This window comes from Sinocyclocheilus rhinocerous, unplaced genomic scaffold, assembly GCF_001515625.1.
Source record: "Sinocyclocheilus rhinocerous isolate Xijiao unplaced genomic scaffold, SAMN03320098_v1.1 scaffold1764, whole genome shotgun sequence".
In the NCBI taxonomy this organism is placed as follows: domain Eukaryota; kingdom Metazoa; phylum Chordata; class Actinopteri; order Cypriniformes; family Cyprinidae; genus Sinocyclocheilus; species Sinocyclocheilus rhinocerous.
Window position 1 is genome coordinate 196,480 of NW_015642520.1, and position 13,319 is coordinate 209,798.

At 37.7% G+C, this 13,319-nt stretch overlaps 1 protein-coding gene across 1 annotated transcript in view; it reads right to left on the minus strand.

Annotated features, from left to right (window-relative positions):
- Positions 1 to 13,319, minus strand: part of LOC107755967 (tetratricopeptide repeat protein 27-like) — an 86,713-nt gene that overhangs the window by 12,732 nt on the left and 60,662 nt on the right. The window contains exons 12-16 of the mRNA XM_016572931.1: positions 9,233 to 9,355; positions 5,557 to 5,784; positions 3,714 to 3,812; positions 3,245 to 3,297; positions 3,111 to 3,144 (exon numbers count right to left, since the gene is read on the minus strand). Of these exons, the coding sequence (XP_016428417.1) occupies positions 3,111 to 3,144; positions 3,245 to 3,297; positions 3,714 to 3,812; positions 5,557 to 5,784; positions 9,233 to 9,355 (537 nt within the window). The remainder of the gene's footprint in view (positions 1 to 3,110; positions 3,145 to 3,244; positions 3,298 to 3,713; positions 3,813 to 5,556; positions 5,785 to 9,232; positions 9,356 to 13,319) is intronic.

Below are 13,319 nucleotides of genomic sequence, written 5' to 3' on the forward strand. Positions count from 1 at the left end.
ATTTTTAAAATATTTAAAAACAGAAAAAAGTTATTTTAATTGTAATAATATTTCACAGTAGTAAAGTTGTTAACTATTTTGATCAAATGAATGTTGCCTTAGTAAGCATGAGAGACCTAGGTAGCATTTTATTTACTAATTTATGCATTTTAGGGCAGGAAAAGTTTTAGATATTGTGAGTTTGCTTTTTATTGCTCATGTTTAGATAACAAAATGTGTTATACATGAAATTTTTTTTTTTTTTTTAAATTAAAACAACCCTATTTTTGCACCCATTAATCCATCAATTTTAAAATTATACACACATTAAAAATCTAAAATAAAACTAATAACAAAATAGTCAGGATGGTATCTGTGACTGTCCACCGGTGATGTGGAACATGTGAAATGACTAAAAGGGCTATAACTGGATAAGACTCCGCCCCCTCATGATGGGGGAAGTGATATGTTTAAGGGGAAATTGAATGGGTGTGTGGGTGTAATTCCTGCACGATCCCCTTACAGCGTGAAATTAAGGAGAGTGGTAATATTCTCCTGGGAGAAACGAGGGAATGAAGAATGGTACTGAGAGAGAGAGAGAGAGAGAGAAGAGGATACTTGATCCATCTTTTTTTTTTTATCTCGGGATGAGGAAGGATGGTCTCTCTTTTCTCTGTCTCTGTGGAATGTGAATTAATGGGTGGGATCAAAGACAGAGAGCCTGGTCTTATGACTGTATACCAAGATGTTCGCACACATGCACAGCATTTCCCTTATTAACAGTTGCTCTCATCTAATTTGCCACTAACACGCATCTGAAGGGTTTCTGTATGGAGAGAGAGATGATGAAGTGAGAAAAAATGAACAGTAGAGAGTGAGTGATGATTTTGAGTCCAGCCAAGCGCCCAGATCCCAATTACCGTCTGAAACTCTCACTGGGGCTGGAGGCGAATGCTAGCGATGACCTTTTCAACTTCTGTGCTTTCACATCACAACTTTTAATTGATGAGCTACTAGCCGCTCAGCAGACGTAAAGGAACAATCTGAAAAATTGAAAACTGGGGGGGAAAACGGGAAATGAAGTTAGAAGTGACAATGTAATGAGGGATAATGTATAGGTGTACAGCCTACTAATTTAAAACCTATCTAGAAGGCAAAGCGTTACAAAACATGGTTGTGTGCGTGAAAGCAGCTTTGGGACGCTATCATGAAATGGGAACATATCTGTGCCCCTGTGACCGTTAACCCCAACACTTCCAACATCTAAACATTTGTTTGCTCTTTAGAACATCAGCTTTTTTTGGAAGTTTTTTTCCAAGTAAAATAAAGAAGTAATCGTGAAAAAGTTTATAATAAAAACTCTGATCTAAATATATAATAAATAAGGGTGGTCTAACTCAGTGATTCTGGCCTTTTATTTTTTTTCTGACATGTTGGTGTTATATCTTTCACTTGGATGCTATAAGTTGCACGGAGTAAATACAGCTGGATAAAACAAAAACTGTGTCCGTCTTCATTTCAGGCTGCAAAGCAACAAAATATGATTATTTTAAAGGGGGGGGTGATTCTTTTCTGTACCTACTGTAAAATCACAATTGCTAGAATTAGTTGCAATGACAGTAATCGTGAAAAAGTTTATAATAAAAACTCTGATCTAAATATATAATAAATAAGGGTGGTCTAACTCAGTGATTCTGGCCTTTTATTTTTTTTCTGACATGTTGGTGTTATATCTTTCACTTGGATGCTATAAGTTGCACGGAGTAAATACAGCTGGATAAAACAAAAACTGTGTCCGTCTTCATTTCAGGCTGCAAAGCAACAAAATATGATTATTTTAAAGGGGGGGGTGATTCTTTTCTGTACCTACTGTAAAATCACAATTGCTAGAATTAGTTGCAATGACGTTAAATCAAGTCACACTGCAAGAAATAAAACTTTAGAAATGTTTAAGAAATAATTTATATATTTTTATATATTTTTCAAATAAATGCTGTTCTTTTGAACTTTCTATTCATTAAAGATGAAGAAAGTATCAATATTTCCACAAAGAAATTAGCAGCAATGTTTTGAACATTGATAATAACAAGAAATGTTTAGAATTAGAATAATTTCAGAAGGATCAGAATGTAACAAAAAAAATTATAATAATAAAAAAGCGAAAGAAAGAGAAACTGGTGCAAGAAAGAGCTAAAGAAAGAGAAAGTGAAACAGCAAAAAAAGAGCGACAAAGCAAAAGAGAAAGAAAGAGTGACTCAAAGAAAGTGATAAAAATGGATGAAAGCGAAAGAAAAAGAGTGAAAGGAGTAAAAGAAAAAGCATGAAAGAGCAAAATTGTATTGGAGTACGTTTTAGAAGAAAATAAAATGTCAGTCCTACTACAAAATTTCATGTTTTGATGTTACTTGATGTTTCATTGTAATTAATTGTGAAATTTACTAGCAACTTCTCAAAGAAAATTGTTTGGAACCTGAATGGGGCTTATCTACAGTTTTTACTTGGGTGAGAGATAAGTGTGTGAGAGCAGTGCTAGCTATTATTTAGAAATTCACACATACGTCAAGAAGTCCATCACAATCATGGGATGGGAAAAAAGATCAATAGAAGCAGTACTAATGTATCTATATACACTACAGTTCAAAAGTTTGGAGATTTTCTTTTTATGTTTTTAAAAGAAGTTTCTGAAACTCACCATTTATTTGATCAAAAATAAAGTAAAAGCAGTAAAACTGTGAAATATTACAACTGTAATATTGTGATTTGTTCCTGGTAATGGCAAAGCTGAATTTACAGCAGCCATTGCTCCAGTCTTCAGTGTCACATGATCCCTCATGCATCCTTGCTGAATTAAATTTATTTCCAAAAGAATCTTATTTACCCTAAACTTTTGAATGGCATTGTATGTCCCCCCCCCCCAAACAAATCATGATTACTTTATTATATACGGCCAGCAAAAGACAATATGCGTGAGACAATCTTCAACAGACCGTGAAAACTGTCAAAATTCAAAAATAGTTTTACTAGTGCTTGTTTTTTTTGGAGGACTCTTAAAATGATAAAATGTACATATTTCTCCTTGTCTGCTGCCTTTGAAATCATAGCCCATCCAAAATACTGAAGGAAAGCTTAACTGGCTGCTTATTACGGTCTTTATTCCAAATACCACTGTTGAACAAAAAATAAATGCTCTTATTGGATTAAAACACCAGCAAAACAAAGCTTTGTTGATGTAGCCTTTATTCTTAGCGCTTACACATATACTCACTTCATTCTCAGTTTGATGTAGGCCGTGGAGAGGTTGTTCCATGCTTCTGAATTCTAAATGGAGGAGAGTAAACGATCAGAGTCAGGTCCACGGGTGAAAGTCATTTGTCAAAATAAATCATTATAAATAACTAAGAAACCAGACATCTACAGAATATTTCCTAATAGCTTGTTTACTCGTTTCCTGGATGGAGTATTAAGCCTGCCTCTTGACTACATTTGAATTTTAAGTACACCATTAGGAATATAAGAGGCTCCTGTACTACATATAATGGTCTGTGCTTTTTTATAGATGCATAAAAGCGAATAGAAGCCTGTAAGAACAAAAACAGGGAGGCATTCGCAGACACAATCAATTGATTACGTTAAGACATAAATCATATGACAGCACAAGTACTGAACAACTAAGCACAAGCCCTTTCTTTATGATCATATGACACTGATCTCCTTACAAGGACCGTGTGACTTACATCTGGTTCCAGTCCAACGCATCTCTGAAAAGCTTTGGCGGCCCCTTCGTAGCCTTCCAGTGCAAAATACGCACAGCCCAGAGAGAACCACACACCCAACTGTGGAGATAAAAGACGGAGAAGAGAGCGTGAGAATGATGGAGTATTACTGACGAGGGCAAAAAGAAAACTGGGGAGACTTCAAGTGCTTCACTCGTCTTTTAAAGGTGTTATTCGGCCCTAAAAATTAATGATGTCTTTTGAACCCATGAACCTCAAGAAATCAGTCTCTTTCATATGTTTTAAATCAGTTTCTTTTCCCGAGTGCTCATCTTTGTATCTCTCTGGCACTCGTCCGTCTTTACTTCCAGTTCTAGGCCTAAAGGCAGCATTAGCTCGGCCAGGCCCTGCGGCAGCACTGCGAGGAGGTGTTAAAGATCAAGCTAGGGTCATCAATGAGTCCCTCAGGAAAATTACTCTGTCTTCTTGCTGCCTGTGCTTCTGCATTATGGATGAAGGGAGGAATGAAAAATGAGTGGGGGGGGGTAGCTGTGCACTTTTTTGGTTCTGTGGTGAATGAACCTGATGCCACTTCATCCACACACTGCTGTCTCGCTGTTTTCCACTGTACTTCAGTGTTTCTCATGTTCTCTGTCAGCACTCTGCCAATCTTCTCGATACAGTGCATCCATCCTTGTGATCTTCTAGAGCTTGTGCATGTGTGGTGAACATGAAAACGTAAGTTCACAAACACTGTGTTTGTAGAGACTAAGGGTTCGTTCACACTGAATGCATTTTTGCATTCCACTGTGTTGCTTTTCTATTATTTTCTACATAAAAATGATTGATATTTTAGACTGTTGGGCATGTGTCCCGCTCCCATTACACTGTTTACAACTACAATCTTGTTTCTATATAAAAGTGTTGGGTTGCACAGCAGCTCCAGCAACTTTATTGCCCGTTCATATAAAATACAATTATATTTACAGATATCATGTGAATTTCATGGCTATTCATTGTATTAAATAATGGTTGACCATTATTGTAGAAGCACCATAAAAATACTGAATCAAATTACTATGAAAGTTAAAAGATGTTCTCGTAATTTAATACTCAAGTTTGTAGAGACTAAGGGTTCGTTCACACTGAATGCATTTTTGCATTCCACTGTGTTGCTTTTCTATTATTTTCTACATAAAAATGATTGATATTTTAGACTGTTGGGCATGTGTCCCGCTCCCATTACACTGTTTACAACTACAATCTTGTTTCTATATAAAAGTGTTGGGTTGCACAGCAGCTCCAGCAACTTTATTGCCCATTCATATAAAATACAATTATATTTACAGATATCATGTGAATTTCATGGCTATTCATTGTATTAAATAATGGTTGACCATTATTGTAGAAGCACCATAAAAATACTGAATCAAATTACTATGAAAGTTAAAAGATGTTCTCGTAATATAATACTCAAACTACAACCATTTTATTACCCCTGTCCATTTAAAATAAAATGCTATCAAATTATTTTCAAATACCACATGTGAACTGATTTTTGATAGTTGCATCAAAAGCAGGCTATGACTGTAATCACACAGTTAAATGACACTGGATGTAAATGGGATGTATGATGCTTTTAAAACTTTTACAAATATTTTTTTTTATTCATGTTGCAACAGTAATGCCATCATTCGGCTCTCAAGTCAAAGGAACACTGGCCAGTACAGACAAAAGTTTGTAGAATACCCTGCATACACCTAAATCATTTCAGTAATAAAGGGGTATGGGTGGTTAATGTCTATCAGCATTTACAGGATGCTTGGGTAAGGACCATAAAGCTACGCACAAGTGCACGGCATACCTGCATGGAGTTGATTCGCAGCGAGCGTTCGAAACATTCCACGCACTGCTGGAATTCTTTGTGGCGCAGATGATGCAGAGCTTTGGACCTTTGAGCACGTGCACTGCGGTGTTTGGAAAGCTCCCATGCTCGGTCATAATACTCTGGATCCTTCAGCACGTCACCTAACAGACAGTAAAGTGATGGCGTCTCCTTTTTCTCCAGCTCACGCCTCAAAATGTCCTCTGCCTGAGAGAAAAGAAGGTACCACCAGATTGAAACAAACTTTGACAGTTTTAATCCTCATATTGGAAAATATGCACATGGCCTGAAGTATGTGGAGACGTTTTTTTTTTTTTTTTTTTTTAATATTGGGTTTGTCTAGGCCCCTTAATTCCAGTTAATATGCCACTATATAAAAACATTCTAGGGAATTATGTGCTGAAACTTTGTTTCGGGAGGGTCTTTTTTAATCCAGAATGACATGCAAAGAAATGTACTCAATCCTTGCTTGAAAGAACTGGACTGTCCTGCACAAAGCTGGACCTAAACCCCACTGAACACCTTTGGGATGAATTGGATCATTCAGATAATTGTGTCCGAATAGGAGCGACTTTCCTAAAAACTACTGTAAAATCTTTACAGAAGAATGAAAGCTGTAAAAGAGGACCAACTCTTGATTAATGCCAATGGTTTTGAAATTGGGTGTGGTGTGTGGATGTCCACATATTTTTGGCCATATAGTGCGTAGTAGGGATTAAACTAATGACATAGGTATGCTGTTACATTATTTTTATATTATTAAAAACCACACTACTAAAACGATTCCTAAAGAAAAAAAAAATCACTTATAGAAACAGCAAGGGTCCAAAATCAATAAAACTGAAATTAAAAATTTAACAAAACTACGCAAAAAGCAAATAAATAAATACATACATAAAATAAAAAATAAAAATAAGATTAGTAGATTATTTTCAAATGAGGTTTGCAGTTTTTTGCCAACTCTGCAATATTTAAATTGTCTAAATATTGATTTGATAAATGAGTAGTGTTTTCTAGCAATAAACATTTAAAAGAAGTCAAAATTAAGTAGATAAAAGCCACAAAGATCCCAAATAAAATTTCAAACAAGAAACATCAGTTCTTGGTACAGAACAGAGAAGACAGGAAACTATTTTGGGAGAGGGGTTGAAAACAGGACTGAGTCAGACTAAAACCTTCATCTCTAACATGAGAAACAAGGACCAACACATCTTCAGTATGTGTGGCCACAAACCCTTATGAACATGAGAACTTGACATGGTAGGGCTCACCAGTACTACGCTACAGCCAAGAACAGCTTCTCTAAATGTAAAAGCCCATGAACTCTTTGTTTAAATCTAGCTGGCGAAATTCTGCTGCCATTAACACATACTCCTTACAATCACTGTGAATGTGGCTTCACTCTGAAATACACTGGATGCTGGGCTATATTACAGTGCATCTCTCATCGCCTCCTGCCCTTCCACCCTTGCTGGTATTCATGGGAACGGATGGATAATTGGCTTTTTGCAAACGCTCAGAACTAAAGTCGTAGTGGGAGAGAAGGGGTGGGCGGCAAAAAAATTCTCAGTGCTTGCCCAGCACTTCTATTTGGGTGCTTATTTATTTTCGTGGGTACACATAATTTGAGAAGTGGGAACAATATCTCTTCGTACTCGACAGAGTTGTTACATAAAAAAAGAAAGCTCAAAACCTGAAGGCCCAGACACAGGATGAATAAGCTATTTACTCGGGTAAAAAAAAAAAAAGTAATTTCTGTTCTATAAGAACAACACCGATAAGAGAAGGTAATACAGGAGAGAAAGAGAACCCCGTGGTTTGACAGCACCTGAATGCTCCTTTGTTCCTCGTGGCCGTTATAAACTGCACATTTCACATTGCCTACAAACAACAAGGTGCCATTGGAGCCGACCAAGGTTTGTGTAGCCCAGTCAGGTTTCCTCTGATGGATCTCATGACTGCCAACAACACAAATGGATGCTAATCGGGGGATAGGTTATCAGTTTCAATGCTAATAACAGTTTGGAAATTTTAGAAAGGAAACTGAAAAATTCTGGTGCCAGGAAGTATGTTTACTATGGTAAATTATCTGGACTTAACTGCAAGAAACCCCAAATCCTTTAGTTAAAGCAGTAAACCTTTAGTTCTAATGTAAAGTGTTTTGTTACCAACTGTTTTCTTAACTTGGAATGACAAATGCACTTTCTACGGAATAGGGAAAACTAAAGGCCTGGGGGGAAAAATGTTTTCAATAAAAGGTCATGAAAACAAAACCTTCACCTTTGTAAAATATTAATCTTCAACATCAGGAGGTCAAACTACATTTTATATATATTATATATAGCTGCTTTATCTTCTGTTCATATGAGATCTGGATTTTTTGCAATCCCATTATCAATTAAATAGACAATTTATAAAATAATTTTTACAAAAATTGCAAAAACGTCAAATTAGTAAAAAAAAAAAAAATGTTGTACTACAATTTCACATGAGATAATAGTCATCTGACAGCAATCACTGCAAAAGAATTGGATTTACTGTCTTAAATACTAAATAAAAAGGTAAAATGATAATAATAATGTAATGTAAAATAAAGTAAAAGTAGTGGGATACCAAAGTATTAATGGAAAGAGCTTTTACACAGTAAATTCCAACAGTAATCTGCAATAACTGATGCGAGCTTTCATGGGACAATAAATTGAACTCAAATCAAATAAACATCAGTACACATCCCTCGTGCTCTGAAGATGTTCACTCATTAAACGAACACAGAATATCATGGATTAATCCATCAGCAAAACTCAAAGCAACACAAAACATTTCTTCCCATTCCAGTCTTGCTGATTTGTGTATGCACCGTTTTCTCACCTCACTTTCTCTCTGCTTCACATATTTCACAGATTTTCTAATTTCTTTCCTTTCATATGAAGCATCACTCCCTTTCGCCCGTCTCAGTATTTTGTCTTTTACTTTCTTTTCTACGCATACCTGCAGTTTATGGCTTTAAGCTTTAATAAGAGTGCAGGGAAAAGTAGATAGAGGGAAACAGGGAGAGAAAGAAAGTGAGAGTCAGTATATCAGGTACAGTGGAGTGGATGTCAGTACATTTTTATAATATTACAGCTCAGATTGGGGGTGATTGGCTGGTTTTATTGACCTCAGATGTACCCTATAATCTGATTGGCACACAAAGAGGACGGTAACTTAATAAAGCTGTGAAATGGCTCCCAGAAATCTGCACTAACACACACAGCGAGAGAGATGTGTTGTTAGAGCATGCTGACAGGAGCTCATATAGAAAGGAAAGAAGAAGAGAGCAGGAGGAGAGATAGAGAGGATAAAGGGACGAGATAGATATGGCAAGAGGTAAAAGTAGCAATCAATCCCTCTTCAAGATCTTAAACAGAAGTCACTTTCTCTTATCCCAACTTAATATGCAGAGACTACTATGAGCAAGTCATTTGTAGGTCGATTTCCCTGAAGAGTAAACACTGTAAGACTATCAAAACAATGATCTGTTTGTTTGAACATATCGTCCAACCCGACAGCAACACTGGCTCAACCAATGGCATGAATTTAGGGAAGTACTATTCATTTAAACTGATACTTAACTGGTTTGAAGTTTTCTTTAACAAAACATATGTGAGTAGCGTACCTTGCCGTGCTGTCCCATCCTCTCCAGGCAGACAACTGCATCCTCCCAGAGTTCCAGTCGTTCGTAGATTAGCAGCGCAGAACTCGTCAGGCCCAAATCAGTCAACAGACTCGCCAACTGCCTCTAAACACACACATACATACAAACAGCGAGCCAAGATCAGTCAACATGGCCCACCTTCCTCTAAATACACACAGTATGTGGGAGGCACTCAAAAATATATATTTAGCATGTACAGAGCCAAAAATATCAAAAATAAACCGACTGCATTCAGTGATTTGCAGTTCACTTTGGTTTATTTTGGTACTTTATTTTGGCACTTTACAGATATTACCAGGGGCGTCATTAAGCTATTTTATTTGAGGGTGCAACAGAAGCAGTTACCCCCTCCTGGCTCACTTTGTGACCTATCTGAAAGCACATATTACATTACGTTACATTAATTAATTAATTTTTTACAGATTTATTTTTATTTAGCGTGAATCGGGTTCAAATCACGACCTGGGATACATTATTTAAGATACATTGTTGAGAGATACATTATTTGATACATTACCTGAATTTTTAAAATGAATTTACTTCTAAAAGTATATATACTACTCACAAAAAGTTAGGGATATTCGACTTTCGGGTGAAATTTATGGAAAATGTAAAAAGTTCATGCTACAGTGATATTATATCATGAAAGTAGGGCATTTAAGTAGAAACATGCAATGGTAAATTCTTCATTTCAAACAATTTATTGAAACAAAAGCTAACAACAGTGGTGGGTATACCACAACAAAAAATGTCAATGTCTCAATAACTTGTCATGTGTCCTTGAGTATCAATTACAGCTTGACAACGACATCTCATGCTGTTCACAAGTCGACTTATTGTCTGCCGAGCCATGGCATTCCACTCTTCTTGAAGGGCTGCCCTTAGGTCATTGAGGTCCTGGGGTGCAGGGTTACGACCCTCTACACAATGACTCAACTGATCCCATAGGTTTTCTATGGGATTCAGGTCTGGAGAAAGTGCAGGCCACTCCATTTGAGGTACCCCAGCCTCCAGCAGCCGTTCCCTGATGATGCAACCTTGATGAGCTGGGGCACTGTCATCCATGAAGATGAAATCAGGCCCGTGTTGCTCATGCAGAGGCACAATGACTGGAATAATAATATATATATGATGGTAGTATTGGCTTGTCACAGTACCATTCACAAGGTGTAGGGCAGTTCTGTATTGACTAGACACACCTGCCCAGACTGTAACAGCATCTGGTGACAACAGTGGCTGATGCATAGCGTTCTCCTTGACATCTCCAACAGCATTGGCCGCCATAATTTCTGCTCAATGTGAATCGACTTTCATCAGAGAACAGCACTAGGCCACTCCATTTGAGGTACCCCAGCCTCCAGCAGCCGTTCCCTGATGATGCAACCTTGATGAGCTGGGGCACTGTCATCCATGAAGATGAAATCAGGCCCGTGTTGCTCATGCAGAGGCACAATGACTGGAATAATAATATATATATGATGGTAGTATTGGCTTGTCACAGTACCATTCACAAGGTGTAGGGCAGTTCTGTATTCACTAGACACACCTGTCCAGACAGGCTCGTCTGGTGACAACAGTGGCTGATGCATAGCGTTCTCCTGGATGACTCCAACAGCTTTGGCAGCCATCATTTCTGCTTAATGATAACCAACTTTCATCAGAGAACAGCACTGAGGCCCACTGGCTCCTCATCCAGCACAAATGCTCCCTGGCCCATGCAAGACGATGATGCCTGTGCCTGGTGGTGTGGTCAGGTACCCTTGCAGGTCATCTAGCACGCAGAACAGCATGATGAAGAGGACTGTTTAAATACAAACTGTCATTGAACCAGAACATTTAGTGGTCGATTCATGGATCAGACTTGATCAGAAAAACACTTGTTGTGATTTTTGCAGTTAATCACCTTGTTAGAGAATAGCATGTTATGCAATAAGTACTGAAACATTTAATAGTTGGACATGCGCATTCAAAAGTTTAGAGAAGGTCAAATTAAGTTCACCTGTAAAGGTTATAGTGCATTTTAGGTGCATTCTGAAATTTCACCCGAAAGTCGAATATCCCTAACTTTTTGTGAGTAGTGTATATTATATGCAAAAGAGCAGTTTTTGGCTCCTCATCCAGCACAAATGCTCCCTGGCCCATGCAAGACGATGATGCCTGTGCCTGGTGGTGTGGTCAGGTACCCTTGCAGGTCATCTAGCACGCAGACCATGCTGATGTAAGCGGTTTCGAATGGTCTGACATGACACTCGGATGCCTCTTACCTCCCTTAAGTGTGCCTGGAGTTGAGTGGCATTCAACACCCGGTTCCGCAGGGCACTGTTCACAATGAAGCGGTCACCAGCATGGGATGTGGCCAAAGGACGTCCACTTCTATGACTTTCTGTGACTCTTCCAGTCTCTCTATGTCTCTGTTGCAACCTGCTGATGACACTCTGTGACACTCTAAGCTCAGTGGCAACTTCCCTCTGAGAACATCCCATTTGAAACCTCGTTGATCAATTGTTAGGTGTCGTCTTGGTCTCATGATGTCAAAATGTGAACAGCATGATGAAGAGGACTGTTTAAATACAAATTGTCAGTGAACCAGAACATTTAGTGGTCGATTCATGGATCAGACTTGATCAGAAAAACACTTGTTGTGATTTTTGCAGTTAATCACCTTGTTAGAGAATAGCATGTTATGCAATAAGTACTGAAACATTTAATAGTTGGACATGCGCATTCAAAAGTTTAGAGAAGGTCAAATTAAGTTCACCTGTAAAGGTTATAGTGCATTTTAGGTGCATTCTGAAATTTCACCCGAAAGTCGAATATCCCTAACTTTTTGTGAGTAGTGTATATTATATGCAAAAGAGCAGTTTTTACATTTTGTTTCACAGAAAAAAGTGTAGCTCAGTGTTATTTTTTTAGGATTACTGATAAACTAATGTAGTTTGATTGTATTAGTTATCTATTTTAGAAAAAAGTGACGAGTTTAGAGTGGCATTAAGAGTGGTTACATGACAATTTTCATTTAAAAAAGTTATGAAATAATTGGACAGTGTTTTAAACAAAACACCTTAAATGAAATGAAATGAAACTAAAATAAAATAAAAGATCCCTCTAGAAGTCACCTACACTTCTCTACACCTTACCAAGGATATACACTGCCCCCACTCCCCCTCTCATTTTCTCTGTCCGTTTTCTCTCTCTCTCACCCTCTTTCTGAAAGGATGCATTCCGCGGACGGCCATCTATCTCCACAATGTCATACTTCACAGTCAGAGCTATATATACATATGTGCTATTAATGACCCTCGTCTGTCTCTGATGAATGCTACTGGTTAAACGTGTGTTTACACTCTTTCTGTCATTCACAGATCATTTAAGAACAGATGGATGAAGTGCCAAAAAGGATGAAGAGTCGTAGGCTGTGTCCACTGTAAGTCCGTGTATTTCTGATAATAAATATACTGAGATGTGCTCCGCCCCCACTGGAGATCATCTACTGAAGTTTTTGATGCTGATGTATAAATCTGCTGTATTTGTGGAGAGTATAAATCACACTGAACCAACATCACCCTCGACCTTGAATATCAGCGAGACATCACAGACACGTAGCTGCAAGCGGTGCAGCGACAGGAAATGCTCAATTCCTGCTCAATTTCTCCTTCACCTTTCGGTCCTATGACAAACCTCCCCCCTCCTCCTCACCCGCCTTCAATGGCATATCACGTCCCACAGACATGATCATGTGACCTATCAGCCAGGAGACAAAACATGATGCTACTAACTAATTCAGAGAAAGAGAGAGAAACACACACACACACACAGCTCTGCTCAGTATAAATACTTTCGGTCTTATTTTTCTTTATTCATCTTAAGTTTATTTCTTATTTGTTCAATTAATGTTACATGTTTTAATATATAATTTATTTTTAAATGTTAATTGTAGTACTCCGTTTCATTTTATCTACCCATGACAATTAAACACCTTTACTTTAAACTACACATTAAACTAAGAACACACACACACACATACAATGCGCATCTCGTCAGTAAAGCC